The 27846-nt window shown below is 43.9% G+C and overlaps 1 protein-coding gene across 1 annotated transcript in view; it reads right to left on the bottom strand.

Annotated features, from left to right (window-relative positions):
* The window catches only part of LOC118158337 (sucrase-isomaltase, intestinal-like), a 48889-nt gene that overhangs the window by 20390 nt on the left and 653 nt on the right, over positions 1–27846 (bottom strand). Inside the window, exons 2-10 of the mRNA XM_035312987.1 lie at positions 22009–22177; positions 21225–21321; positions 20322–20434; positions 12206–12331; positions 11529–11660; positions 6907–7020; positions 6683–6799; positions 6517–6601; positions 2652–2769 (exon numbers count right to left, since the gene is read on the bottom strand). Of these exons, the coding sequence (XP_035168878.1) occupies positions 2652–2769; positions 6517–6601; positions 6683–6799; positions 6907–7020; positions 11529–11660; positions 12206–12331; positions 20322–20434; positions 21225–21321; positions 22009–22177 (1071 nt within the window). The remainder of the gene's footprint in view (positions 1–2651; positions 2770–6516; positions 6602–6682; positions 6800–6906; positions 7021–11528; positions 11661–12205; positions 12332–20321; positions 20435–21224; positions 21322–22008; positions 22178–27846) is intronic.

Raw genomic sequence — 27846 nt, 5'->3', positions numbered from 1 at the left:
GAAAGAAAGAAAAAGAAAGAAAGAAAGAAAGAAAGAAAGAAAGAAAGAAAGAAAGAAAGAAAGAAAGAAAGAAAGAAAGAAAGAAAGAAAGAACTACAACATTTTAATATCTTTTAAAAAATCAATACAGAAAGCAAACATAATCTTTCAAAATGTCACCCCTTTCCCATAGTATTTCCTCTGATTTCCTGCCATTGTTTGATTTATGAGGTTTCATTACAGAATTAGTGGTGTAATGAATTTTTCCTTTCATTTTGGAAATAATTTTGCTGCACCACCAGAAAATCAAGGAGATGCAATATGCCTTATTAACAAATCTATTACAAAGTTCCTCAACATAGAATAATCTCTGGAAGGGACTACATATTGCAGCATTATAGATTGCAGGAGCACAGGTTCAATTTTACTTTAATAGGATTTGGGCAATAAAATTCCATAGATTCTCTAGGAAATCTTAGCCTGAAATATAAACCATGCTGTCCACCATCCACCTCCTTCTCCCTTAATGAGACTTGTGCAAGAGCTCTTTCACTCATTTTTGCAATGGCCAACATTGGGTATTGGTTCTGTAATGGCACAGAGCCTTTAAAATGCTTCAACACTCGTTTTCAAGCCAAAGAATAACAACCAACCAAACCACCAACCCAACAAAACAACCAATGACCACCACCACCAACTCAATGTCTTTCATACATGCCTATACATATGGGTTGTATGCAGCAAGAGGTGCAATTCTTGAACCACACAGGACCTCCTTGGTGCTGTAATGTAGGGGCACCATTGAGACCAGTAACTGTACAAGACTCCCTGTTGTGTGTTTAAATGACATTTTTGAGCACGGAAGGGACAGGAATCTCTTTTTCCTGAACCTTTTCATGGGTGTCCTGCATATGAGTTCTTTCCTCTGGCTGTGCAGCACAGGTTTGGCTCTGTTTGCAAATGGAGGTGCTAATGAGGGCAATATTGGATCAACTCAACTGTGATCCAGAGCTGCACAAACAATTTGCAACAAATAATTTATTGAATAAATTTCAGTCTATTATGAATCATTGCTGAACTGGTCCTAATGTTCTCAAATGTATTTGTTGACTGAAATTATTTAGAGAATATTATGTGTGAATAGTTCTTGGCCTCAAGCTATGCTCAAGCTGATTGTTGCTAGTTCACCATGCCCAAATTCAAGCCATTTGACTACATACATGGGTCAGATGACACATTTCCTATTCTCTAGCTTCATTAGCATAATTCTTGGAATTGTTTATATGCGATTATGAACTTGTCATTTGTTTTCAGCCAATACCCTACAATTGATGCTGGTTTGCTAAATATTCCCATCAGTAATTTAATTTATTATATTATTTGTGAAGAGCAGATGCAGAAATGGTATACAAGCAGCCTTGAAAAGAAATGTGTTTAAGAAACCTAAATGAATATGTATGAAAAATTCTTCATCAAATTCCCCAGCTCTGCAGCAAATCCTGCCTCTGCTAGTGTTTTTGGTGGTGTTCTCCAGCCTTGGAGGACTGCAAGTTTGGCTGAGCAAAATAAGCAGCACAGGGACGGGGAAGGTTCACCACCTTGGGGGACGATGAAATGTAACCTTGGTGGAGGCTCCTGTGGTGAGAGGATCTGGGTGGAAGTCAGGGTGCAGAAGCCCCAAAATCTTTCTGTGTCCCATGCATCCTGTCTGGGCTGGGTGGTCAGCAAGGGTGAGGGCTCAAGGGCTTTCTACCTGGCTCTGGAAAGCTGGGCTGCTCTTCAGCCCAGTACACAAGAGCTAGCAGACTGCTTCTGGCTTTTTCCCAGTGCCTGGCTTGGCACAGAGCTGCAATTGCATCAACACCTTAAATAGGCTCACTTAGCCGACTCCCCTGGATGTACAACTGGCGAAAATGCATGCTTAATGCTAAAATGAGCCAGCACAAGGAGCCCTGCTTTGGCACTTGCATTGTGGCATTAAACTTATCCATGTCTTAGCTCTCTGCTGGAAAATGCGTGATTTGCCCATTTGATTTAATCAAACAGCTAGCTTTCCACTGTCACTCTAGCCTGACAGCAGCAGCGCCTGCCTGTGTAAGCTCATTTTGAGAGCTTCCCAGCTGCTAAGGGACAGCTTTCCAGTAGCCGACAGCAAACCTACTGCAATGCAGCTCAGCCCTCCCGCACCCACACAGCCCCAGGCCAAAATGCTTCCTGCCAGCAACCAGTGGCAGCTCCAGCAGGAGCTAGGGAGCTGGGTACAGATCCCTCCCTGGCAGTGATGCAAACTCCTCTGGTAGCAAGGGGATGGAGAAATTCCCCTGGTTCCACACAAGGCTGCTTTGGTATGAGAGCAGCTCTAACACAGGATGGGAACAATATGGGAACTGCTTTTTTGTACAAAAGCAGCAGTTGAAGAGTTAAGCCCTACAAGCAGACCCTGATTTTAGCTGAGAAAAAGAAAATTGGAAAAGGTTCTGCTTCCTCTGGCAAGAGTCTCTTTTCTTGAAAGTGTTCTTACTCAATGACAAACAGCAAAGTGAAATGTGGCTGTTTCTTATGAGATGCCATTGCAGGTTTCCCAAGTACCACAGCTGCTTCTAAAATGCATTTCATTTAAAATGCATTCCAGTCACCTGAAATCTGCATGTAGAAATACTTAGAAAACTCACTGGAAAGTTGGTGCAGTCTGTGACCAGCCAAAGAGGGAATGTGTGTTGTAGTGCTCTCCCAGATAAGTCCTGGAGTCGGGGCACAATGTCTTTTCAGCCAGGGAACGATCAGAAATGCCTGAGAAGGACAAAAATGTTGTAAAATTATATGCATCAGATTTCAAATCTCTTCATGTATTTACTCATCGAGGAGGGAAAACACCTAAGGATTTGGAAAGAGGAAAGGCAGGATCTGCACTGATTAGAGGTTAGCACGTAGTTGTGAATACCTTCCTGCAGACAGGCACACATGTGCTCAGGAGGGTGAGGGAAATGAGTAAACCCTGATAATGAGGTTCAAGTTTTCTGTCCAGTAATGCAGAGCATCTGTACAGCTACTGTGTATTCAGCAATAGCCACGGAGAAAACTTCTGCATGCTAAATTAAGAATATACACACACATTCTCCTACGTAGTGACAAATTTTACTTAAGAGTGAAATTGTTGCAAGAAAAATAAACAAACCAAACAACAACAACAACAAAAAACAACAAAACAAAACCAAAACCAAACCAAACCAAAACAAAACCAAACCAAAAAAAAAAAAAAAAAAAAAAAGGAAAGAAATTTGCATGCCCAGGGAACTTTTATGTTTGTGTGAAATCACAAGACCTCGGCTTGTGGACCACTGAGATGCAGTGAGGCAGCACTACCACTGAGATGCAGTGAAACACAGGTAGGCAGCATGATCCTGCCCCACAGTGGCAAAATTAATATTTAATCAAGCCTGATCCCTTTCTTCACCTGAGGAACCTGAGACTTAAAAGGCAGCAGGGCCGGTGGCAGAGCCCCAGGCAGCATCGTCAGCAGTGAGGGAGCATCAGAGGTGCACAGGGGAGGAAAATGCATTAGATGCAGCAATCCTTAGCAGGCCATCTGCTATGGCCTGTTACGCTGTGCAGAAGAGAGCAAGGACAGATTGTAATGGGTATATTTGCACATCGATGGGTTATGAGATAAGTCCTTCCATCAGCAGGTCACAGGCAGTGGTTGCAGTGACAGATTTTTGCCTTCAGTAATGGCTGGGGGCAGCCCTAACCTCTCTGGCACAGCTCTGGTTCAGCTGAGCCAAGGGGAAGCAACAAGAATTGCCTGCACAGATGCTGCCTGGTCTTTGATCCCACATTAAGGAGATGCTGGTAAGTCCTATTTGGTGTGGGAAAAATGTGATTCTTGTTCTCTGCAGCTAGCTTCCATGAAAATGCCATATGCAATTCAGCAGGAATTGGGCAGGTCAGGTATTTGGGTTATACAATGGATTTATTTTTAGAGGTGGAGTTGAAAGTGTTATAAAATCCTCTCCCCCCCAAAAAAAGAAGAAGACAGACTGTCAAATATTTCTCTTTTGCATGCTTAATTGGGTGCATGCACTATGGTAAATATTTCTTCATGAGCAAGCAACCTCAGTGCCTAATCACAGTTTGCAGTATGTTTGCAGTTCATGACTACAAAGTGCATTTCTCTGTACCTGAAACCCCATTAACCTGTCTGCTCTGCAGGGCCACCAAAGCTGGCGTCCCTGTCTTTGGATCTTTAGACACAAAGACTCCAGTGCTGTTGATCTGCTTCAGAAATAGCTTCATTTATAGGCATTTTCCAAGCAACCCTGACAGGTACAGCTTTAAAAAAGACACTAAGGTTCTGGGAAAAGTTACACTTAATGTCCTAGTGACAATTATTAACCCTGTAAAATTAAGGTGGAATATGAAGGCAAATGCAGCCACATGAATCATACTTTCATGCTTCTTTCATATTCTGAATATTTTGCATTCTGCATCAGCAATACTGATTATTTTACAGTGTTCATAGTAATCTCAAGTGTAAAGTGGTTTATAGAAAATTGATTTGAAGGATAGCTGTTTTTAGAAGGTCAAACCACAGGTACAGGTAATCACGGTTATGATTTAGATAAATGTAGCCTTTATGAAGGCTACATTGCCAAACACCTGAGGCACTGAGAGTGGAATTCAATATAGACTCAGGTGCCCATGACAAGAGTGAGCCCCCAAAACCATGCTGACCCCAGGGAGGTCCAGACTTGTTGGACTGAGCTGCTTAGGTCCTACCTCACACCTACACCAGCTAGGGGCTCAGACAGCCGAGGGCATGCATAGTGTCGGCATAATGTGGAATATAATAGAAAGCTCTTAAACACTGGGTAAAAACATTGGGTACCAGCTCTCCTGCACATTGGAAGAGATGCCTTAGACTCCTGCCTGCAGCAGGGAAACCAACACCATGAGTTACAAGTAGAAGGAGCATCTTTGCATGAGAATGGGCAAGTCAAAGAGAAACTGGACTCAAAACACACTGCTGTCTTTTGCATCCCCCATCATCCTTACACGTCACTTAGATATCTAGGTCTCTAGGTCTGATAAGTTCCTCTAAAAGAGCTCAAAATTCAATGCTAGGTGTCACAAAGCTCAGTTTCACAGCTCAGGAGACTCTTTGTGGGTCCATCCCTCACTCCTTTATTTATGAGGGTGAAGGGAGCTGTGCTGTTTGGTCCTCTTCCCCAGTCTTACACCTCTTTTTGCAACTCTGAATGCTGGCAAAAACAGGGGGGCTTAAGGCAGGGGTGGAAATCATAGAATCATAGTCATTAAGGTTGGAAAGACCTCCAATATCATCTGATCCAACCATCCCCCTACAACCAGTATCACCCACTAGACCATGTCCCTAAGCACCACGTCCAACCTTTCCTTGTACACCCCCAGGGACGGTGACTCCACCACCTCCCTGGACAACCCATTCCAATGTCTAGCTACTCTTTCTGAGAAAAAATTTCTCCTAATTGCCAACCTGAAACTCCCCTGGTGCAACTTGAGGCTATTCCCTCTTGTCCCAGAATGTCTCATCAGTGTCTGGACCTTGGTCAATGACAACATGATAGAGACCCATGGTGTTGGCATACTGTAGTTACAACCAACAGTTTTCCCATAATGAGAGTGAACATCTAAATCTTAATTTAAAGTTCTGCTTCTGGTTTCAATAATTAACAATCTTTTTGTAATTTTATGTCATGCTTTTGTTATGTTTGAGTCCCTCATGTATTCAAACTGAGGAGAAATGAGGTTCAATAAATAAAATGAATAATTGACATGACAGTACAACAGCCTGAAGGGAAAAAGGGGACATTTCCAATATTTCACTGTCAATAACTCATTTATGTCTCAACTTCCTGCTGTATATTAACCTTACTTGGGCAGCAGGGCTTTCCTGGGGAAATGTTGGCTGGATTAATTGCCAGGCACTGACACTAATTGTAAGTACTCAGGGCTTCCTGGGGAAGAATGAGCATGCCATTAACCCAGCTACTTGAAGAGGTGTTCCCATTCCTAACAGCCTCCCATAGGCTTGGGCCTTTAAAGATTATTTTTAGCCTATAACTGATTTTTAATAGGGGACTGGAAATTTATTTCCTATGAGAAAGAAAAGATTTTGAATTAAGGCATCAGGAAGAGGCAATTTTCCTTGTGAGTTGTAGAAAGGCAGGGGCTGCCCAGCCATGAGACTAACAGTGGCAGTGGTAAGGCAGAAGAGTTACTCCTTCCATAAATCTGCATCTGAGTTATAGTCTACAGGTATCTCGCCCTTTCTATGGTGCAGGTCTGTTGCTCAGAGAATGGCAGGGAAGGCCATTTTTCTTGCCTTGTTTCAAGGCTGCCCCAGGTACAGAAGGTTTCATATATTTGGTACTCCATCGAAGCTGAGACAATTGCCTCCTGAATGAATCTGTAGCCGTACACTTGGAAAATGAGAAGATGGAAGGTGTTCTTAAGAATCAGCCTATTTCAAAAAAAGATTGTCAAGAAAACTTTACTTACTGGGAATGTAAGGAGGATTATTGATATCATTATCAGCACATCCAGGAAACTGGCCTCTTAAGAAATTGGATGGTTCATTCATATCCTTTAATAAAGAGAGTAAGACAGGTCAAAAGCCTTATTTTCTGTTTTGAAAAGAAGGGAAAACAAATGTAATCAGACTTACAATCCAGATCCCGTCATAGTCAAGGACATTCTTAAACTCCAGACACAACTGGGTCCACCACTCGACTGTCCTCGGGTTGGTGTAGTCTGGAAATACTGAATCTCCGGGAGGCCAGGCCTAGAGTTCACACGTACAAATGTCTGGTTATTGTTTCTGCTACATGACTTCTTTAACACTTTGGAGCTCCGCTTAACCAAAAGAATAAGAGAACTTAGTAAACCAACCTGTCCAACAGCAGGAGTTACACCGTCAGAGTTGTTCACCCAGACTCCCATTTCCTCTCCAAGGTCGTATGGCCTGTAAGTACCTGGTTCTTCGTCCTTAGTTATGAAAGGATCCTGAAAGCAGTGATTACACTTCCTTTATCAAGATCTCAGACGGAAGTTATTTTTTCTATTTCTGTATTTTAGAACAACTTGATGTTCTTAATGCAGATTGCAGTAACATTAGAAGAAAACAGCACTAAAATTTAGCAAGAGTTGAGAGCACATAAAAGTTTAGGAAAAGTTGTAAAGAGATGTGATTTTTTTTTTCGTATAAGGCATAATTAAGTAAAATTAATAAATACCGTCATGCTTATTGTTATGAGACTTTCTATATTCAACTGATTTTGAAGAGGTATCAGATTTGTTTTCCTCCCTTCTGAAGTCACTAAACTTGCGCAGCTCTGGATTCCGTCCAAGACAATCTTCATTTCAGCTTCATTAGCTTCAGCAGCTCACCTCTGGTGTAACTAAAACAACTCAAGGGGCTTGAAGCTGGGACACATCCAGCCTTGTTAGCCCTCTCTTCAGACCTGATTTTGTATGAGGAAGTTATGAGTAACCCAAGTCATGAAGCCGGAGTGGCCAAACTCCTCTGTTCCCTGCAGGTGCATGCTGCAGCTCACCTCTCCTGTCCCCGTCACTACTCAGAGGCACTCACCACCTCCCACCACTGCCAGTGGCATGGACACCACCAGCTTTCCTGCCCTGGGTCAGCCACCAGTGGCCACTGAGCTCTTCGAAAGGGAGCCTAACCTGCTCCTGGGGAAGATGGTGGCCCACCATGCCAGTAAGCCCTGAAGGCAGGAATACTTTGAGATACAGTGAAGAAGTACTATTCGACTCTGCTCAGCAGCCAGCTGGGACTAAAGGAGGTTAGTGCACTTGGCAGTATGCCCCTAATTGGGAGTAGCTCTCTGCCTTGCACTATTTAGAACAAAGAAAGATTGCAGCCATTTTAGAAGGGAATTCTTCCCTTTTCTCTTATAAAATGCTATCCCCTCAGGTTCTGCTTAAGGCAAAGAAACTCTCAGGTATGACACACAATGGAGAGTAATGCTACTGGAACAATTCTTCCATTATATCTTGTGCAATAATTTAGATGAATTTTAATTAATAGCTGATAGAAGTGTAACTACTATACATAAAGACAAAAAACATATGATCACAAATGGCAATTCCTTTAAGGGCATGTTTTAAAGCTCATTTTAATGTCTAAATTAATTGCTGATTTACTTGTAAGCCCTATGCCAGCTATAGCCCTGGTGAAGAAAGTGTATTCTTCCAAATAAAAGCCCCTGCTAAATCCCCACCTTACATGCAAAATTCAGTTCAGCTTTAACTACATAGCTCCAACATCACTTTCATAATTAAAGAGTGTAAGTGTCCATTACGTTTTAACTTGTTGAATAGTTCAGCTTTGGAAAAGAGAAAACTGTCCATCTTCAATAATTATCTTATAATTGTGGAAAAGATGGCTCTCAAGGGACTTGAAGGCTGGAAGAAGTCAACTTAATTAGCTACTCCTGATCCAAACTTCTTGTTTCCTTCAGCTGAAAGGTTACTCCAGTGCATAAATCTAATCTATTATGCAGGTTTAGCAATGTCCTAAAGGGAACAAACCCCTCCCAGCCCTGCTTTTGCAATGCACAGGCTGTTTACGAGGGAAGGAACTGTATTGCTGCTAAATCTTCCCTAGCTCATATTTTAGCATCTCTTGTAGAAGAGATGCAGATCATCCCTACTTCTGACTGACTGCTCTGAAACCTGGGGCACACAGCACTTAACTAGACCAGCACAATTCCACCTATAGCTTCAAAAATAGATTTTGATGCACATCCAGAAATCTCATCTATCTCTGGAAATCTTAGCTTTTACAGGTCACAGAGCTGGAGTTCAAAATATTAAAGCTCTCATGCCATATTTTGAATCACAAGCATGTTGCTATTGACTTTTTTATTATTATTAAGAAATTTGTCACTCACCATTCCTAACTGTTGCCATTTTTAGTTTGATTTAATGGAAGGTATACAAGGTCTTTCATTAAATTTCCTCTTCAGGAATAATGTTTATAATTTTGCATTCTAGTCATTTTTACTTTCAGAAATTCTTTCTTTGTTTCTAAACAATAAATTTGTTCTGACTCAGAGTAAGTCACAGCTGTTATTCAGCTCAATAATGATAACCAAGTACTGACACACTGAGGCAACATCTCTCTTACATGGAGGTGGTCTCTAAAAGACACCAGGAGAGACAAGTGCTGAGACTACATTGAGAGACTCCAATAATGGGTCCGTGTTCTGTTTTGTGTCAAGGTGACCACAGGGGCATGGAGGGCTCTCAGCACTAGTGTGGGGACTGGACTTCCTGATGGTGAGGCGCCAGCCACCCCAGTGGTGGTGGCACAGCTAAGTTCAGGGTCCTGGCCTCAGGCAGACCACCAGTAATTGCTGGCTCTCCAGCTGAGTTGGACAAGGCTTTGGGCAACCTGGTCTAGTGGGAGGTATCCCTGTCCATGGCAGGGGGGTTGGACTAGATGATCTTTAAGATTCCCTTCCAACCCAAGCCTTTATTATCTGCATTTTACTTGTGACCATAGTGGTCTGAAATGCTCCATACCAAGCTGAGGGACTGCACCCATCTCCCACAAATCCATTCACAATCCATTCACTAGAGCTTTTACATGGCATGAAGTGTCTGCAATCAGAGCACATTTCCTGAAATCATCAAGAGTGAGGCAACAATCTGCTGCACTTGGGCAACTCATTCATTACCGTCACTACCCAAAGGGAATCTAAATAGAAAATTGCTCTTTCCTTATCAAACTGGATTACACTTGCCTTGATCGCAGGTAGCATGGCTTGGGAATGAAACCCTTCATACTGTTCCAGCCCTTGACTCAACTTACAGGAATGATGGACATCACTAATCAAAGCTAACAGTCAGAATGTGACAGAAATATCAGCAATTGTAATAAAGCAAAGAGAGAAATCTTCACTACCAATACAACCTATAGTTCCCACTAGATTTTCAAAAATGAAAGGCAAACTGAATTTGCCTTTTTTTTTCTTTTTTTTTCTTTTTTTTCTTGCAAGCTTATCTAAAGTCCTAGAGTGCAATACAGTCTTTATTTACAGTTTACGTGAAAGAAAGGACTCCTGTTAGGATTCCCATTGGCTTATTGCACAAATGGATAACTATTGATATACTTCTTGTATCTGCCTAACTACTGAATTTAGATTTATACAGCAACAGCTCCTTGCCCTGCTCTAGCATGTTCCATCTGAGAAACTGAAAGTGCTTTAAAACTGTCATTGAAGTTAAACTCATGAGTAAGAAGATAACATTCCTTACCCACTATACTGTGACTGCTTGCCTGTAGCTTCCTAACCAGTAAAACAACTGGAGACATCCTGACTGTGATGAAAAAGAGATGACTACTGTGACTACTGAAGGGCAAGAGTGCGCACAGGAAAAGCTACCCCAAACTCAAGGTATTTTGCTCATGTATTCGTGTCTCACAAACTTGTTTACAGCAAATCAATAAATAAGCAGGTGGTATTTAACATTATACCTTTACGGGATTATATGCTTTTTAGAGAGGTGTTGAGGATACAGGGAGCCCAAACTGCATAGCTGTTAGAAAGAGCAGTTAGTCCTGACTGCACACGTGCTCACCTACAGATGGGTTAGCTATTTACAATGATGATGACAACAACAACTTATGGACCCATCAAGGACTACTATTGAATTTACTGACCTCCAGTTTCTTCACCACTATTGCCATTCACTGTATCTACTGTGAGAAAAAGTAATTTTGGTGCAAGGATATTTATGAGGAGTCACTGGAGAAAAATGGCAATCCTTGTTGGAAAAATTGACAAAGGAAGACGGAAAGCTCTGATTTTCACTTCTGCCTAAATTAACTCCTTTGGGTTTCCCTCTTTGGAGATCTTCCAAAGCTGCTTGGACATGGTCCTGGGAAACCTGCTCCAGGTGGCCCTGCTTGAGCTGGGCCTGGAAACCAGATGGCCCCTTGCAACAACAACCTCTCTGTGATTCTGTACTTCAGTATTGGTTACAGGTTCAGCATACATTTTCCTCAAATGTTCATGCAAACAAACTTCTCTTGCATTAATTTAGATGAAGAATAAATATAAAGCAACATGATTTATAATTACCATCTCTTCAGATTGATTATGAGATTTTTTTTCCACCGTTAAGCTGTTTCTGCATGCATGCTAAACTCATTTGCCCATTATCAGAAAAAGAATTGCATTAAAGCAATTCTGCCTGAACTCAGTCCTGAGCAGAGGCAAAATTTATCATAAATAAGTGGAAAAATGTGAAAGTAAATTGATGTTATGGTATAGAGATGGTACTGGTACACACAGGTATCTTATAAACATAACACATTTAAAAGTGAAGTCTATGAGAAATTGTTCAGCTCTTCTCAACAGATGACAAAAATGGAAAATGTGCTACACTAGCATGCATGCATTAGCGCCTGGATACTGCTATGAGCATTATGATGCAAATAGTTCTCATAAATGGAGAAATAATTAACACCATATTTAATTTACCAGAATAATGACGTTGTGCATTCCTGCTTTCTTCAGCTCTTGGAGGTACTCTGGCAGACCTGCAAAATTCTCTTTGTCATAGGTAAAATCTAGGCGACGTTCCATGTAGTCGATGTCAAGATGCTGGACATCCTAAATATTTTAAAAGCAAATGTTGACTTATTTTATACAGAAAATCAATACGTGTAACTGTGTTCCTAGGAAGGAACTAACCTATGAAGCGAGACCTAAGTGTTTGGCTATAATAACTGCAAAGAATTGAGGCCAAATTCAGCTCCTATAAATTTACGTGACAACAGTGGACAAAGTGGACATGTGGAAGTCCTAGGTTAGCAACTGTTTGGCAGTGGTATGCGTCACTACTGCCACAGTTTGTGTTTAAAATGCCAGCACCCGGTACTGCCAATTGATTGTGGTCACAGCAGGAAAGTAAACCTGTACCCAAATCACCCGCAATGCAGCCAAGAGCAGCACTTTAAACCCCATGTTCTGGGCCAATTTAAAACTTTTTTTTTTGACTATTGTAAAGATAAGACTTGTGAAACCACTACATAATGTTATGAACATCCTTTTGCTCTACAATTCTGTTCACAAGATAGTCACGTCCTCTAATGTAATGGTATTTATCCCATTTCAGATTTTAAAATGAACATACAGAATGAAAAATTCGTACTTACATAGGGGATATCATAGCGGTGCATGCGGTTGACGGTTTCCTTTAAGACATCAATGTTGCCATAACCCCACCGGGAGAGCTGAAATCCCAGGGACCAGTAGGCAGGCATGTGTGGGCGTCCAATGGCCTAGGGCAGGAATGAGGAAAATACAAGTTCAAAGGGTGAGGTGAAGATTCTGGGGAGAGACATTACCCTGAAACACCAGGAGAGGCTCCCAGCTCATTTAAGCCACAAAGATCAGAGCACAGATATCACACCCTTGAAATACCCCTTACTTTCTCAGACAGCTCAGTACTTCATTGTGAAATGTGCAATATACTTTAAAAAGAGCTTTAAAATTAAGCTTCTCCTGGTGGACCCAACTCTTTGGTCAATAAACAGCAAATCTCCAACGCTGTGCAGCAATGTCAGCTCGGCTAATTTCTGTTGTCACATCCAGCTGAACTAACTCATCTAATGTTTATTGGAGCTCTCTGAAGTTTTAGTTTTATTTGCACAACTCCCCGATGAAATCCAGTTGCTTATGACTGCCTGCTGATATTGCTGGCCCACAGCGATGCGTTGCCAGGCATCACCAAACCCCTCCCAGGTCAGAGTTACCATTCGCTCCATCAAAATTCTCGTCTGAAGCACAAAGTAATGAGTTAACTATGATTTTATAAATATTTGATTTCCGGCTCCACATAATCCAGATGCAAATTGCACGAGGAAGCTTGAGCAGAGGGGCACGAGGCATTCTGCTCTGCTCCGTGGGGAGAGCTGCTCGGGCAGCCGCAGAGCAACCACCGCAGTTCTGTTCCAGAAACATGCCGAAACCTTCCCTTGCCTCATGGGTACGCACTGATGTTTCATGGGGGCTATATCCCCAAGTCCTTATTCCCATTTTAAACAGTTAGAACCCATGAAATTAGACTTTGTTCAGTAATTCCAACATTGTTGCAGGCAACACATGGAAATCAAGGAGCTAGCAAGCACCCATGATTATTTATCAGTCACAGCTATTGACTCCCTTTGGCTAAATAACTGTTCCTCCCTTATTTCCCTGTGAATCTCCATAGTTAGTTAGTTATGCTAAGAAGTGAAAAATAACAAAACTTGAATATTGGCAGCTAAAATCCATCTTCTTTAGTTAACTAAAAGGAAGCAGTGCTGGCACTCCCTATCAGCTGCAAGGCTAAGCTCTCCAGCCATCATGATGTGTAGAGATGCCCCTTGCTATGGGGTTTTCTCCAGAAAGTCTGTACTGGGACAGCAATGCTGGACATGAAATTGCTCCAAAAGATGTCACAAAACCTAGAGGTGGGATGTGCATAATGCAATAAACAGAAAAACAGGTGGAGGAGAAATGCCTGGAAAAGCAGAGGGTTTTTTAAACCTCCTGTTAATGGTTTGAGTCCCCCAAGCAGGGATGTGGTGGCTGAGCACTGCATCTTCCCCTTCTGCCTGCTCCTCGTCCCATTCCACTGGATTTACCTGCCATCACCCTCCTCAACACCTACATGCAGCTGGAGAGAAATCCCTTGAGAAAAAGCAAGCGCAGCTATCAGCCAGGAGAGGCCCTGGGCAGATGAATGTGGCCCCAAACCATGCATGGGGGACACCGGTGGCAGAGCCATGTGCCATTACAGTAGGGTGTCCTCTGGTTACACCTGTTGTTAGTTATTTCCAGCTTGTGCAGATGCACCTGATCCCCAAGACCATCCTTCCAACTCTGCTGGGGTTTCCTGTGGAGAGCTGGACAAGGGGTGATGGCTTGGGATGGTCTCCAGGACGCCCTGAGGTCTGGCACTGTGGTGTCCAGCACAACACAGCAAGCCTCAGGGCAAGAAGTCTGATCCTCTGTCACAACAGCACTCATCTTATGAAGGACAAATTTATCTATGGAGGCAACAAAGCTTGTTTTAGCCCAGTTAGGATGCCAGATGAGATCCATGAACCCCACCACTTCGTGCTCCAAAAGCAGAGGCACATTCTGTCCATGCTTTTTCTACTGTAAAAAGGGTGATCTCTCGAAACAAGGTTAAAAAAACAGACTGAAACAAAATAACTCCCTAATGAAATAAAACCTTTTGCACACAGGCTTCTTCCTTTGGATAAGAGGAAGAGGGAAAAAACATCTGATAAATATTAATCCTGTTGCTGGATGCAGAGCCTGGAGCCCTGGCAAGATGCCTGCATGGCATGGAGACCAGCATCCCAGTTGTCCCCTGAGCTGGCTGGGATGGTTCAGAGGCAGCAGAAGCCCCGTGATGCCCTGTACTGCTCCTGGATAGGGGATGATACCCCTGGGATGCACCCCAATGAGCCTGGGACATCACCATTGTCCAGTTCAAGAGCTGGACAGGGATTTACTTCCACCCGGTGTGCTGCATTGAGTGCCCAGGTGAGTGGTGACGGGGTTGGAGGTGAAGCTGTGGCCACCGAGGCAGCAGGTAGGTGCCTCCAGAGGACACAGCCCTGTCCCCAGCACTGGGGGATGCTGCGGCTTGGCTGCACTCTGCTCGCTGGTCCTGCAGGCTCAGAGCTGCCCTGAGGCGAGGCGGCATTTTGTGACAGCATCCCCTGAGGAATTTGGGATTACGGTTGAACAAATGGAAGAAAATCCACCTTGCAAGCAAGATATTAACTTTTAAAGCAATTAGTTCCCCAGGTTGGCCGGGCTGGCGCAGCTATGGTGAGCGTAATTGAAGTGAACAGAACATTTGAAGAGGAAGGATGAAAACAGGGCAGCTGGGAAAACAAATGTTCTTTTTTTCCAATTATGCCGTGGACTCTCTCTAATGGATCCCCCTGAAGCTTCCTGATAAAGTAACTGGCATATGGTACCTCCTTGCAGATGGGTCAGCAGAGGCAGAGCTGCAATTCTGCAAACCTGAATCTCATGTTGGATTTGATATATATTTAGGATCTAGTTAATTCATATAGATTGCAGCCTGCATACAAATGATCATAAGATGCAGTACACGGAAAAAGCCTGATCGGCAAAACTGGCTCGCATAGAATCAGAAAAGGTAAATGAGGTATGGCAGGGGAACTGAGGGAGGAAAACACGAGAAATGCAGAAACAGCAAACATATGGAGTATACAAACTGAGAAAAAAAAAAAAAAAAAAAAAAAAAAAAAAAAGATACAGTAGTGCAGAAGAAGAAGAAAAAAAATAGATGCTATTTTTCCTACCACAATTCCTCCTGCACTTGGTTCACAAATAACTCCAAGTGTTAATAGATTCACTGTTACTTTTTCCAGGTTTGCATAACTTGGCCTTATGTAATTTTTGCACTTTTTTTTGTCAGGTGCACCTGAGAGCGGGCACATCTAGGAAGTACCCTGGAAGTGCTCCTCAGTGAGAGCAAAGCTCAGTGAACAGCCAAAAGCAGGTGATCTGCACGCACTCTCCCTGTGCTCACACTCCCAGCTTTGGGTTATTGGCCAAACAGCATTATTACCACGGGCATCTCAAATCAAGGATGTGAACCAAGTCATAAATGCTAAATAGCAAACCAGGATCCCATTAACATCATGACCAAAGACTGGTGTGAAAGGGATGGCTGAAGGGTTGTGCCCTGTCTGTCACAGAGGCCAGAGAGGGAGGTACTCCTTCCTGTGCTTACAAGGGAGCTGAGATCTGCAGCAGTGCAGCCAAAGAGCAATGCAGAAGGTTGCACTTTAATCCTTGCACCCTAGTTAGCTGTATAAAATGGCTCTTAGAGATTGATACTTGCTTAAACTTCCTCTTTTTTTATATTTTATTTTTGAGGGAAAACTGTAAGAGGAAAATATAAAAATCCAAGCTGGGTTAATGCTTTGGATTTAGTCACACAAACGGTGTTTGGATAGTGACCCATGGCTACATACAGGAACTCCTATGGCCTAGATGTCTGTCTCCAGCTCGTCCCCCACGGCTGAGGAGGCAGGTGAGTGCTGTGGGTGCCCAGTCAGGCAGAGGTAACCTGAACACAAAGTCTGTGCAGAGAAGCTGAAATCTGTTTTAGGAAAGCAAGAAAGGCCCTGCAACAGCTGAACAATTGCAAAGATGCTCACCACCTCAAGAGTGTAGAAACGGGCTTTAGACATCAAGGTCTTCAAGCCTCTTTCTTTGCTGGACACCTACCAGCTGCTTGGTCTTTCCTGGGGGACCCACAGATTCAGCTGTGAGACTGCTGAATGAGCAGGCTCCCCATTTAGCTCTCAAATAGAAGGCTGGACTAGAGACCTCCTGAGGTCCCCTCCACCCAGAACTGTCCTATGGGTCCGTGAGGAGGAAGAAAAGCAGTGATTTGCTCTCAGAACAGAACTGAGAGTCATGCAGTATGCTCTGTTAAAGCTTGTCATTGGATAATTTTCAGTAAAACAACAAATTAATGGTCTTCACTCCACCTAGAAGCTGTTAAACTTGGTATTTGTTCCTTTCATTAAACTATAACATTCCTGAGCGTCTTGTTATGGAGCTCATATTCTACTGCTGTGCACGGTTACCCTGTCCTCAACTGCCACCAGACCTGGCAATGATGGTCTGATACTGGGGCTGGCCCATCTCTGTGCATGGGCCACCCCTGGGTGCTGGCAGCAAGCCACAGAGGTGTGCAGAGTAAGTCTGCATCCTTCAGAGACCCCGCAGGGAGCTTCATTACAAGGCTTTCCTAACTTGCTGTCTTGGAGGTAGCTGCATAAAAGCACCAAGTCGAGCTAGGCAGCTAAATCTTGTGCAGAAACAAGCATTATGGGGGGCCAGGGAAGGGTCACTCAGGTCTGGAAATGGTATTGAAGCAAGAGAATAAAATACATGAGAAGGTGCCTGGAGCAAAATACTTTGCTTCAGACACAGCTCTCTTGCTTGCAATAGCCAAGCTGGTGTTTGTCCACCCCACAGTGCCAGTGGAGACACCCCAGAGGGGATCTGATGGGTATTTCCTGCAAAAAGCTCCGTGCAGTGGCTTTGTGCATCTGCTTGTGTGGGTAGGAGACAGGCACCATGTCCCCCGGGAGCAGCCTGGCCCCACCAGCTGCAGGCCCCTGAGCTGGGAGCTCCTGACATGCTGCTTCCCAGAGGAAGCCCATGCAAACAGCTGGAAGAGGTGGTGATGCTGCTGAGCGCTGCCGTCCAGGCATGGGTCACACTCCTCCCTGCCAGCCCCTCTCCTTCCCCTGGGAATGACAGTGACCTCACTGCGAGTCCTCCCAGCGTGACAGAAAATGCAATTGAAAAACAGAGCCTTTTCTGTCTCCTTCACCTTCCCACATATCTCGTACATAAAAGCCAAATCATTACCCTAGAGACTAATAATATGGTAATTGTAACATTTGCGATCCGGGAATTTCAGGATGTTTACTGAAAAAGTTATTATTTCACCATGAAATTGCTACCATGCATTCTTTAAGATTCCCTAGAGAGCGGAGCACAAGCTTGAAGAATACAGAGCAGGGGATTTTTTTTGTCCCGGCATGTGACATGTCTAGCTCGGAGACGCCCACCGGCTCCCCTTTACCTTGTTTTCTCTGCTCCAGCTCCATTTCCAGAGAGGCAGGGGTGGAAAGTGAGCTGCCAGCACTCATCAGATGGGGAGGGAGAACTCTCTCATTTTATTTTCAGCTGCTGGCCACCTGCTAAGCTGCAGAAATGCTGCCTTCAAACACCAGCAAAAGACTTTGAAAAGAAATGGGGATGGCTCTCACCTATGTTGTGCTGCTGCAACGACTTCCCTGAAGTGTTTTCATCGCAGAGATCACAGCCCTGCCTAGGTGGATAGGTCACTTGTCTTTTCTGGGCTTGGTTGCCAACACAGAAGTTCAAAAACCCGTTTGCTGGTTGATTTATGGCACCAGGGCTGAGGGCTGGACAGGTGGGGAAGGCGTGTAGAGGGACTGGGAGCTGGGACCTCTGAGGGACACAGCTCCACGGCTCCTGCTGCAGGACAAGGAAGGCCAGCAGCAGCCTCCCACCTGAAGTTCTGCTTGGAAAAGGGAGACCAGCAGAGCTTGGAGAGACCTCTTTCTAGTCATTGCATCCCTTTAATGCCCTCCTGCCCTCCAGCAGAGCAGTAACACCGGTATAGCAGACCCGCTGAGCAGGTTTTGAAAACTTTAGCCACTTTCATCCAAGACCTCCAGAACATGAGGCACACACAAGTTTTGTAAAAAACAGTGTCAGAGCAGAGAAGAGACACAAATCATGCCAATATCCATCTCTCCATCCTCTGCTGAGATACAGCCTGCTGCCAGACAGCATCCCTCGCTCTGTCACAGCACGTCCACCACTTGGGACGTGCTCTTGTCACAGCACGTCCAAGCACAGGGTCCTAGGGTGGAGGTGGCAGAAGGGGGCATTGGGACACAAAACCACAGAAAGCCAAGTTCCAATCCTGTTTCTTATGCAACACCTAGTCACCTCTCTCTCTCTTCATGCGCATACATACATAAATACACTTATATGTACAAAATTTTTGCACTCACCACCTATAGTGTAAATACGGGTTTATAAAAGGACACCAGAGCTTTGCATCACTCACTACAGGTTTCTGGAGTGGGATGACAAAAGAGAGCATCCAAAATATAGGTGTGGTACCTAAGATCAAGAACATTTTTCTGTCTTTTCATACGGACTGGGATACACTGGTACAGAAGTACTTAAAATAATCCCTGGTTTTTTTGTTGTTGTTTGTTTTGTTTTGTTTTGTTTTGTTTTCACTCATTCTCATTCTTCAGGCCCACATCCCAGTGCTGCATGCTGAACAACCACGCTGTCTAAGGATGTCCTGAGCAAACCATGCAGCACCTGAACCTGGTGGCCTTCCCACCAAACCTGGTGGCCTTCCCACCAAACCAGCACCTGCCTCATCCTTTCTCTGGCAGTGAGAAGACCCTGGTAGCCCCAAACTACCCAGAATGAAAAAGCTGGACCAGCTCAAAACAACTATGAGGGCTCTTTCTAGGTATGCAAATGGAACAAAAAATGACTGCTGATTTAGATTGTTAAGGGGAAAAAATAGCTGCTTTAATTATGTTAACTAAGCCCTTCCTCATTGTTTCCTCCCCTCACAAGCTCTCTGACTCATGCAAATCAAGGCGATGACAAGGGGGAAAAGGCTGGAAACCCCGTCTGGCTCCCTCAGCTGAATGCCAAAAAAGAAGCACGGAGAAAGCTATCAGCCATACTGGATTTTTGTATGATTATGTCATAGGTGGTGTTTGCATGGTGTGAGAATGGGCCATGCAATAGGAATCCAAGTATATAGATACAGCTAGCTCTCACCCATTGGAAAAATACAAAAGGCATAGCAATAGGGAAGCTGCTGTAGTAATGCGAAGTATGGCCCAGCTGCTGACAGGAAGGTCCTTTGGCTACAATATTCATTGGTTTATGATAAGTTTCTAGCAACCTTCTGCCTATCAGCATTTCTTTTTATTTTTTGTTTTTCAAAATAATGCCAGGTTAGAATTAGAGAGCAAGTGTTTATATAATAATATGATTACGGCAACAAAAGGAAGGTTTGGAAAGCACCTCAAGATGACCACAAGATCAGCATCTGGCTCTTAGACAAATCTAGATTACTCCTGGCAAATCTAGATTACAATTTGTCCAACCTCTTTTTACCAACTTCTGACAGGGAACATTCCCCAGCCTCCCTGAATAGTCCATTCAAGTGTTTGATTCCTCTTATAGTAAGAAAGTACTTCCTACCACTAAATCTGAAAACTAAGTCAGTGCTCTATTCCCAGCAGATACAAAGAACACACAGTTACCATTCCCATCACAAGAAGTCTGCTGCTATCCCCTTGTTTAAAATGATTTGTGCTAAGTAGCTGAACACAACTGTGTGGGAGAGGGCTTGAGCAAAAAAAAAAAAAAAAAAAAAAAAAAAAGTGTTTCTATCTTTACACGTCCTCTGTTATTATTTTTTTTATATATATATAATAATCTGGACTCACCTTGGTCTTCCTCTTATTTTTAAGGTATTCATAGGATTTTTTTCCTGCTGTTTGTCCCTAGCTACCTCACTACATCAGCTATGTTTTTGTATAAGCAGAATGAGACCAAGCTTTGGCCAAACTACCTGCCGATACTGATGGGGTTCATTCCACTGCACAGCCCCACGTGCCATAAGCACTTCCTACTAACCTCTGTGTACTGCTGAACTACGTTTTCGGGTGTTGGCCCAAGGAAGACATAGAAGTCAAGGATTCCTCCAATGGTGCGGAAAGTTAAGGATGGGTTTGGGCTCAGAGAAACATCTGAAAGGGAAAAACAGATTCTCAGGACAAATTAACTCTGCATCATGAGGTGTACACATGCTGGGCTCCTCCATGCCTTAATGTGTCCCTAGGCAGAGGTAGATACATGGGCAAGTCACTACCTGGTGCCTTGCCGTGTGATCAGAAGAGCACACAGGCCAGTTGTCCAGTCCTTCTGTAATCTGCATCTTCTGATTGGCACGGTGCAGCAATAAATCACAGAAACACACACAGATTAGAGTGCCCCGATCCATTTGTCTCAGTTTCATTTATATAAAAAGGAACCACAAGCTTGTGTTTAGGGTTCCTCGATGCTATTTTAATCTTCTTATTGGAAGTCATTGCCTGCCAGGGGAAACTGATTTTATAGACTGAGTGAAGATTCCCCTTTTCTGAAATTATACTATTGAATTAACACAGTAAGGTGACCATGGCAACGCACAAAACTACTCTCCACAGACAGAATATAGGACTAACCTAAATTGATTTGATTCAGTTATGCCAATCCCAGAGGAAATTTCTTCCACCTTCTCCTTTCCCTGTACGTGCATCTATTTTTTAAAAAAATTAATCTTATATTTTCCCTGAAAATACCTTACCTTGTTTAACAGTCATTCTGTTGAAATCTCTCTGAAAACTTTATAGCAATTACTGAACACTCACTTATGCAAGTCAGTTACATTTTTACTGCACTGAAAAAGTAATCAGTACAAAGGCTTTTTCTTTAATATTTACTAATTTACTGCCTTTATATATGCAATCAATATAGTGAATTTGTATGTCCTCCTACCTTGCGCATTGGAGTTCAGAAGGAGAACGCCGTGGGCATTGGAGTCATCTTCTACACACATATAGAAAGGGTGAACTCCATAGAGATTGGCAAATGGCTGAAACATAAACAGCATGTTAAGTATGGCTTGACTTTGCCATTTTTTCATATTTTTTGTCAAGTAGGTACATATGCAAAGACAAACAAAATATTAATTCATAGTTAGAGACTTGTTTTTAAAGGTTGGAGATCTTTTCATCTAAACTGGTGTGAATTCAAATTAATAGAACAGGAGTTGTTTTTTTCTGCTTTGACACAGAGCTTCTTATTAGCCTCTCTTAACCAAACCTTCCCTATTTTGCCAAAACCTCCAAAATGGCAATGGTAAGACATGTTTGACAGCTAAAATAGACTCATCAAGCACTGTCCCCAGTTTTGTCAAACATTTAATGGATCCTGCTGAAGGCCAGCTTGTTTGGATGAGCAGGAATCGATCTGCATGTGAGATTAAATGCTTTTCTGACTCAGGACTTAGATATACAAAACATTCTTTTTCTGACAACTACATCAGCATGAGAAAGCCTCTAATAAGTATCCAAATCATCTCAAAATTACTTATGATTTTGTTATTCTATTAAAACTTACGACACCTGCAAAACACATGGCGCTCAGTCTTTGCCATCACTTCCCATCAGCAGTGTTACAATACCAAGAGAGGTGCCCCCTCTCTTGGGGCAAAGCTGTGCCTCCCCACCCCCTCTTTGTGGCACAAGCTGAGGACAAAGCTCTGCCCAAAGTGGGTTACCGTTGGTGCCTGATCCCTGCTGAACATGCCATAGGTAACAAAGTCCATGTTGTGTTTGAAGGACACGTGCTCATGTTCACCAAACCCGTACACCGATGTGGATGGAACAGTTGTTGTAATCTGGAGGTACTGGTTGGAGAAAAATAGGTCAACCAGGGGACTGTCCCACCTGTGGCAAACAGAGGGAGACATAGTTAGCTTGCTCATCTTTGGTATGGTGGCATTTGAAGCACACGTCCAGCTATTTATACTTTTATTTTGGTGTGTAACAATATTAAAAAGTGTTGAGCTTTATGCAAGCTTCTAATATACTTAAGCTAACACATTAAATTCATCTTGCAATGGCTGCAGACATCTCAGCTCCTTACACAATAAAACACAACGGTATAATTTTGAAAAGAACAACTAAAATAAGAGAAGACACCATCTAGAATCCTATTACCAAAATAAGTCATCGCTTGTGCTATTTCTATGACAACCAACAGGGCAGGCTAAAAATTGTTATTACGCAGTGGGGTTCAGAATGCTTAATGAGAACAACAGATATTTGGTTGTTACAGTTTTTACTTTTTAATGCTTTGCTGGATCAGGACCCAAACACTCTTGTTACCCCGACTTTATGCAGGCACCTAGCCCAGCAGAGTGACACCTTCCTCCAGACCGCTCACATGGGATGTTTATACTGCGATGGCTCTTCCCTCACCTCTCTCACCAGTTTAATGCCTTTATTTCTATTGAATCATTTGTGGACACAGGCTCACATTTTAATTAGGTGTTACATTCTGTTTCCTATCTCTAGTGCTATAATGAGCTGCAAGCTAGATGGGAGAGAACATAGTCAAGCTGTGGAGAAGTGTTTCATTAATGGTACTGTGTATGCCATGAGTACCACATTTAGATAGCACCCTCTTGAGCCTTGTTTAACCATGAATTTGTTACAGCTAATTAAAATAAATGAGCCGAAGCCATAGAGCATAGAAGAGGCATAACTCTCCTTTTAATGGTCTTTTGTCAATGATTTTGACAAAATTAAATGGTTGATCAAATTAACCAGTAAATTGGAGCAGCGGAGGATGTGCAGTGCCGGCAGGGGAGCAGTGCTGCCCCTGGCTGCCACCAGCACCCCGGAGCGGCTGGCAGGGCTGGGAGGAAGGGATGGCAAGAAGGGTTGGAAGGAAGGGATGGGAGGGCTGGGAGGAAGGGCTGGAAGTCCACCAGAGCCTGGGCAGCTCTGCCCTCCCCGTGGGGAAGTAAGGATCTGCTCACAGGGATGCCAGAGGTGGTCCAAGGCACCCTCCTGCCTCTGCATGCAATCGGCAGGCACAATCCATCCCTGCAGTGTCCTAGACTAGCCCTAAATCACACCCATGATCTGAAGCGTGTGTCCCTTTTAGTAAAGTCTATTTGGCCTTTTTTTGACAAGCAGGAAAAGTAATAATTTGTATTTAACTCCCGATTCGGTTGTTTGGCAGCAGCAACTCTCCCTCCCAGCATCTCCCCCACCTACACACAGTACTGAATAAGGTTGTTTTCTTACAGGAAGGCTAATGCAAACCCAAAATACCAAAATATCCCTGAGAATCAGGCCCAGCCCTTGGCAAACAGAGGTCTTTCTGCACACACTGATGCGCTCTGGAGCTGCACGCCTGTCTGAAGGAGCTCCGTCACGTCACGTAGCTCCGCTCTGTGCCACGGCTCTGAGCAGACCGCGGGGTTATGCAAAAAGCAAAGGATGCCGGAGGGGAAGTGCTTTGGGAAGAGCTTAAATATCTGTCCTAACTCATTGAGCACTCGCCATGATGTCTGTTCGGAGGACATGAGGCTTTGTACGTCCCTGGCACCCACGTTACAGCACTGACATTTCCCATCATGAGCACAGTTAGTGTTACCATGGCATTAAAAGTGCTCCTTCCACTCGGCCAGTCCCTCCTGCCCAGGAGGGGCACTGGGGTGCCGCAAAACCACAGCCTTGGGAGCAGACTGTCTGCCCCATTGAGTCCTGAAATGGCACGGAGAAACCCTTTTAGGCCCTGTGCAGTCCCCTAGGACTCTCAGGAGCTCAGCTTCTGCACAGCATCCCCAAAGCAGTGCCCTGCTCTCAGCCATGCCATGCTGCCAGCCACTGCTCTCCAACAGCGTGGTCATTCTTCAGACCACAGCTCGATGGAGCAACCACAAGCTGGATACAGCATTAATGATGACATTAAAAACACAGGTAATGGTTCTCTCTTATTTTCTGGGCACCACTATGTCTCCTCCATCTGAAAAAGAGCATGGACAGGTTTTCCCCTGGCACCTCCTTCTGCCTCCAATCCCAAGTTGCTGCCCTCAGGCTCTGCAATGCACAGTGGTGAGCTATTCACTACATTCTCGCTGTGTTTTGTTGGCAAAGAGCGATCGTTTAAATGAAAAAAAACATTGTCTGTCATTCCTCAAACACTCGGAGACAATAAAAGGAAATGTTATATTTCTCCCACCTCTCCGCCTGCTGGTTTTAAGCAGATAGAAGGAAAGCAACAGGAGGGAGCATAAAATGACACTGTGTGTGCAGGAATTTGCATACTTCTCCTCCTGCAGCCTTGCAAACCACAGCAGCTCTGTGATGGACAACAGAAAGGATCCTAAAATCTAAAAAAAATAAAACCTCTAAAAGCACAGCTGAGAGGTTGTTTGCTGTCAGAAATGTAACCCCCACCAGCAGTTAAAGGTGGGAAAGCCTGTGCAGACGAAAATCTGTGAGAGGTGATAGCTGCTCTCAGGCTCGCTGTGGGAAGTCCAAGCCCTGCGGTGAGCCTCTGTGGTGGGAACCATCCTGCCTGCAGAAACATCAGCCGGGCGCCTGCCACCTCTGCCTGCTCGCTGCTGACCCGTCCTGTAAGCCTGGCTGATAAAAGCCAGGGTTTTCCTCCAAACACTGTGCACTATACTTAAGAATAAAGTTCTCTCTTTTTTTTAACCTCACATCAGGAAAAAAACATTGATTCAGGACTGGAAAAGTCTGTAAAAATTAATGTTTCTGGGTGGCACAAGTGTCACATGCAGCAGTCATCCCTCAGGCCACCAGGACGAAAGGTAACAGCAGCAGAGCAGGGAGGCAGTTTTAAGGAGGATGGGCAGGCAGGTAGGTAAAATCCCCTGCCCATGTTGATGACTAACATCTTCATGATGTTCGAGGAGGATGACTAAAAGACAATGGTTTTCAGAAGTGCAGTCATCATTCCTTTGAGATATGAACCGCAGCAGATGATTTGCCTGCCTGAAGGACTTTGATGTGCTCAAGTTTTTGGAGCTCTGACTCTTGCTGCCGTGAGCGAGCAGCTGCTGGCACACAAGGGGAGGTCACATAAAACTCCCAGAGCGAGGATACTGGGACAAATACTTCACTAGGACATGTATAACACATTATTTGAACATTTAAAATCATTTTAGGTTGGGCCAGTTTTTTTTTTTTTCTTTTTTCTGCTTTTTGCAATGAACCCAAGAGAAGAGAGCTCACTGCTTTAGGGTGTGAATACCTCTCTCCTGCTCACTGCCTTGGAGAAAATGTCCCCTCTAACATCTGCTCTTCTTGGCATCCAAACCCTTTGGAAGCCACAGCCTTGTAAAAGGGAGAACACCCCATATTTTATCTGTGTGCAATTCAGGTGGAAACTTCACACGTCCATCAGAGAAGCAGACCTAACCCTGCCAGCAGAGCTCAGTGACCTTAGTGACTGGGAAGCACAGACCCTGCGTTCAGATGCTTGGATATACCCGGCCCTGGCTCACCCCATTCGAGCTGCTGGGCAGCACCAGCTCAGGAGCCCACATCTCCCCTGTTTTTCATTGAACCCAGATTTCTAAAAAATGTTTCCACCGTCTCACAACAGCCAGCCTGCTTATTAACTCTAGGTCTTGGGGAAACCCCAGGCACTGCTGGCCTGCGGAAGGCATGCCAAGAATAATTTCTTATATGTTTCTCTTACTTCTAAGGTGATCTAATAAACAGGGGGAGAAAGGTCTTGCCAGCAACATATTTTCCACAAACCTGACATTTTTTAAAAATGAATTGCAGGGTATATTTATAGTTGTTGACATAGTTTTGCTCTACTTCTACTGAATTCATCGTCATGGTATCAGAGCATCTCCTATAAGTGGCTGGATATATAATGCTTCATTTTTGTACTGAAAAACACTTGAATAAGTGATATAGCTCCAATACATCTCAGCTATGTAACATAAATCTTAATGATTAGAAGACTAAAATAATGGCTCTTGTAAACCAGGAGCAAACCCAAGCTACCCATGATCCACACAATTTGCTCCTGTTGCTTTCAGCAAAACCGCAGTTTAAGACAATAGCACTATAAATCATTCTAATAGCTGTGCCTATGTAAAAACATCTTCATGGTAAGTGGCATCTGTGCTTTCTACCACAATCAATAAAAAAGGCAGCTGAACTCTGCAGCAGCCTTTTTGGAAATGAAGGAAAACCTTGATTAGATTTTTGTTATTTGTGCCATGTCCTCCCAGTAGCAAATGAGGTATTCCTAACTCTTAATAGAGAGAAAAGAGCATTTATCTGGCTTGGGAAAAATTCTGTCTTCCATTATTCATATGACATCATGAGGAAAAGTCGCTTGGAGAACGGATATTAAAGTGGAGAATCAAATCAATAGCCCATCCTTCTGTAGCCTGTCTCTGACAATGGCCCATGCCAGGTATCGCAGAGGAAGGCATAAGATGTCACTCAGAGACAGCCCTGCAATAATCTGTTTATGGAGGAAGTTTCTGGCTGTTTTCATAGAATTAGCTTATGTTGTGAGACATGGAGACAAAAATAATTATTTTTTTGTAGAGATGATTTTTTTATTATGCACAAATATGCATCCTGCTAAACCTCCTGTGTCAGCACTGCCCTGGGGCAGTGAGTCCCACAGAGTAATCACACACTACAAAATTAGTATGCCTTTGTTATTTTTTGCTGCTTTAAAACAAACAGTTCCCAGCCTTTTACTCTCTGTTCTTAAGGAAATCTGAGCTTTCTTTAAGCCTTCATACCTCATGCTACCTTTTCCAGGTGGTTACTGCTGCTAATGGGCCAATTTGCCAAAACAGATCTTCTCCTAGTACTATAGGAGCAGGGAGAGATTCCCTTCCCTCCAGCCTTGACTGCTCCACAAGTTTGGGGACTTCATCTCCAGGGGAGGAGAGACAGCTCCAGTCCTTGTCCCTTGTGTTTGAGATCTAAGACTTGGAGCCTTCAATAGGCTGCAAGCCTGGGTCACACCCTCAGCAAGATGGAAAACACCTGGCATCTGCATGGGACTGGGTCCCATCCAACCTCACCAGCAGAGCTGGCACCTCTTCTCTCTGGTGGCTTCAGATTGTTCCTGACACAGGAAGGACCTGCCTTGGCCCCCACTGAAAGAGTAGGAGGGAAAAAGATGGGCAGGGGAGGATGGGACAGAGAAAATGAAAACGGTGGATGAGAAGGAGAGAGGCAAGAGGGAGGAAAGCCAAGAGGCATTGCCAGGAGGAGAAACAGAGACAGCCCAAGAGCTGCCCATCGACAGCTGCAGGTCCCAGAGCCCCAGCAGCACCTGGATCATTTCCCTGCATGATCCCATCCGACCTTCACCCCATGCAGGCAAAGAGGAGCCTGTCCCCTGATTATCTTGGCGCAAGCTGAAAACGTAGTGGAACTTGGCCTTTTATTCCTGATCCTGACTCCGCATGAGGTTTGCAATCAGCTGCTAATGGTTATTCCCTGATATAATTAATTCCTCTCCCCCCCTCATTGTGAATACACAGCCCTGGATTTATCCTGCCCTCCTCAAGCTGGCAATCGTGTGGTTC

Source organism: Oxyura jamaicensis, chromosome 1 (assembly GCF_011077185.1).
Source record: "Oxyura jamaicensis isolate SHBP4307 breed ruddy duck chromosome 1, BPBGC_Ojam_1.0, whole genome shotgun sequence".
Lineage (NCBI taxonomy): Eukaryota > Metazoa > Chordata > Aves > Anseriformes > Anatidae > Oxyura > Oxyura jamaicensis.
The sequence above is the reverse complement of the archived record's forward strand: the minus strand, read 5'-3'. Positions and strand labels throughout refer to the sequence as shown.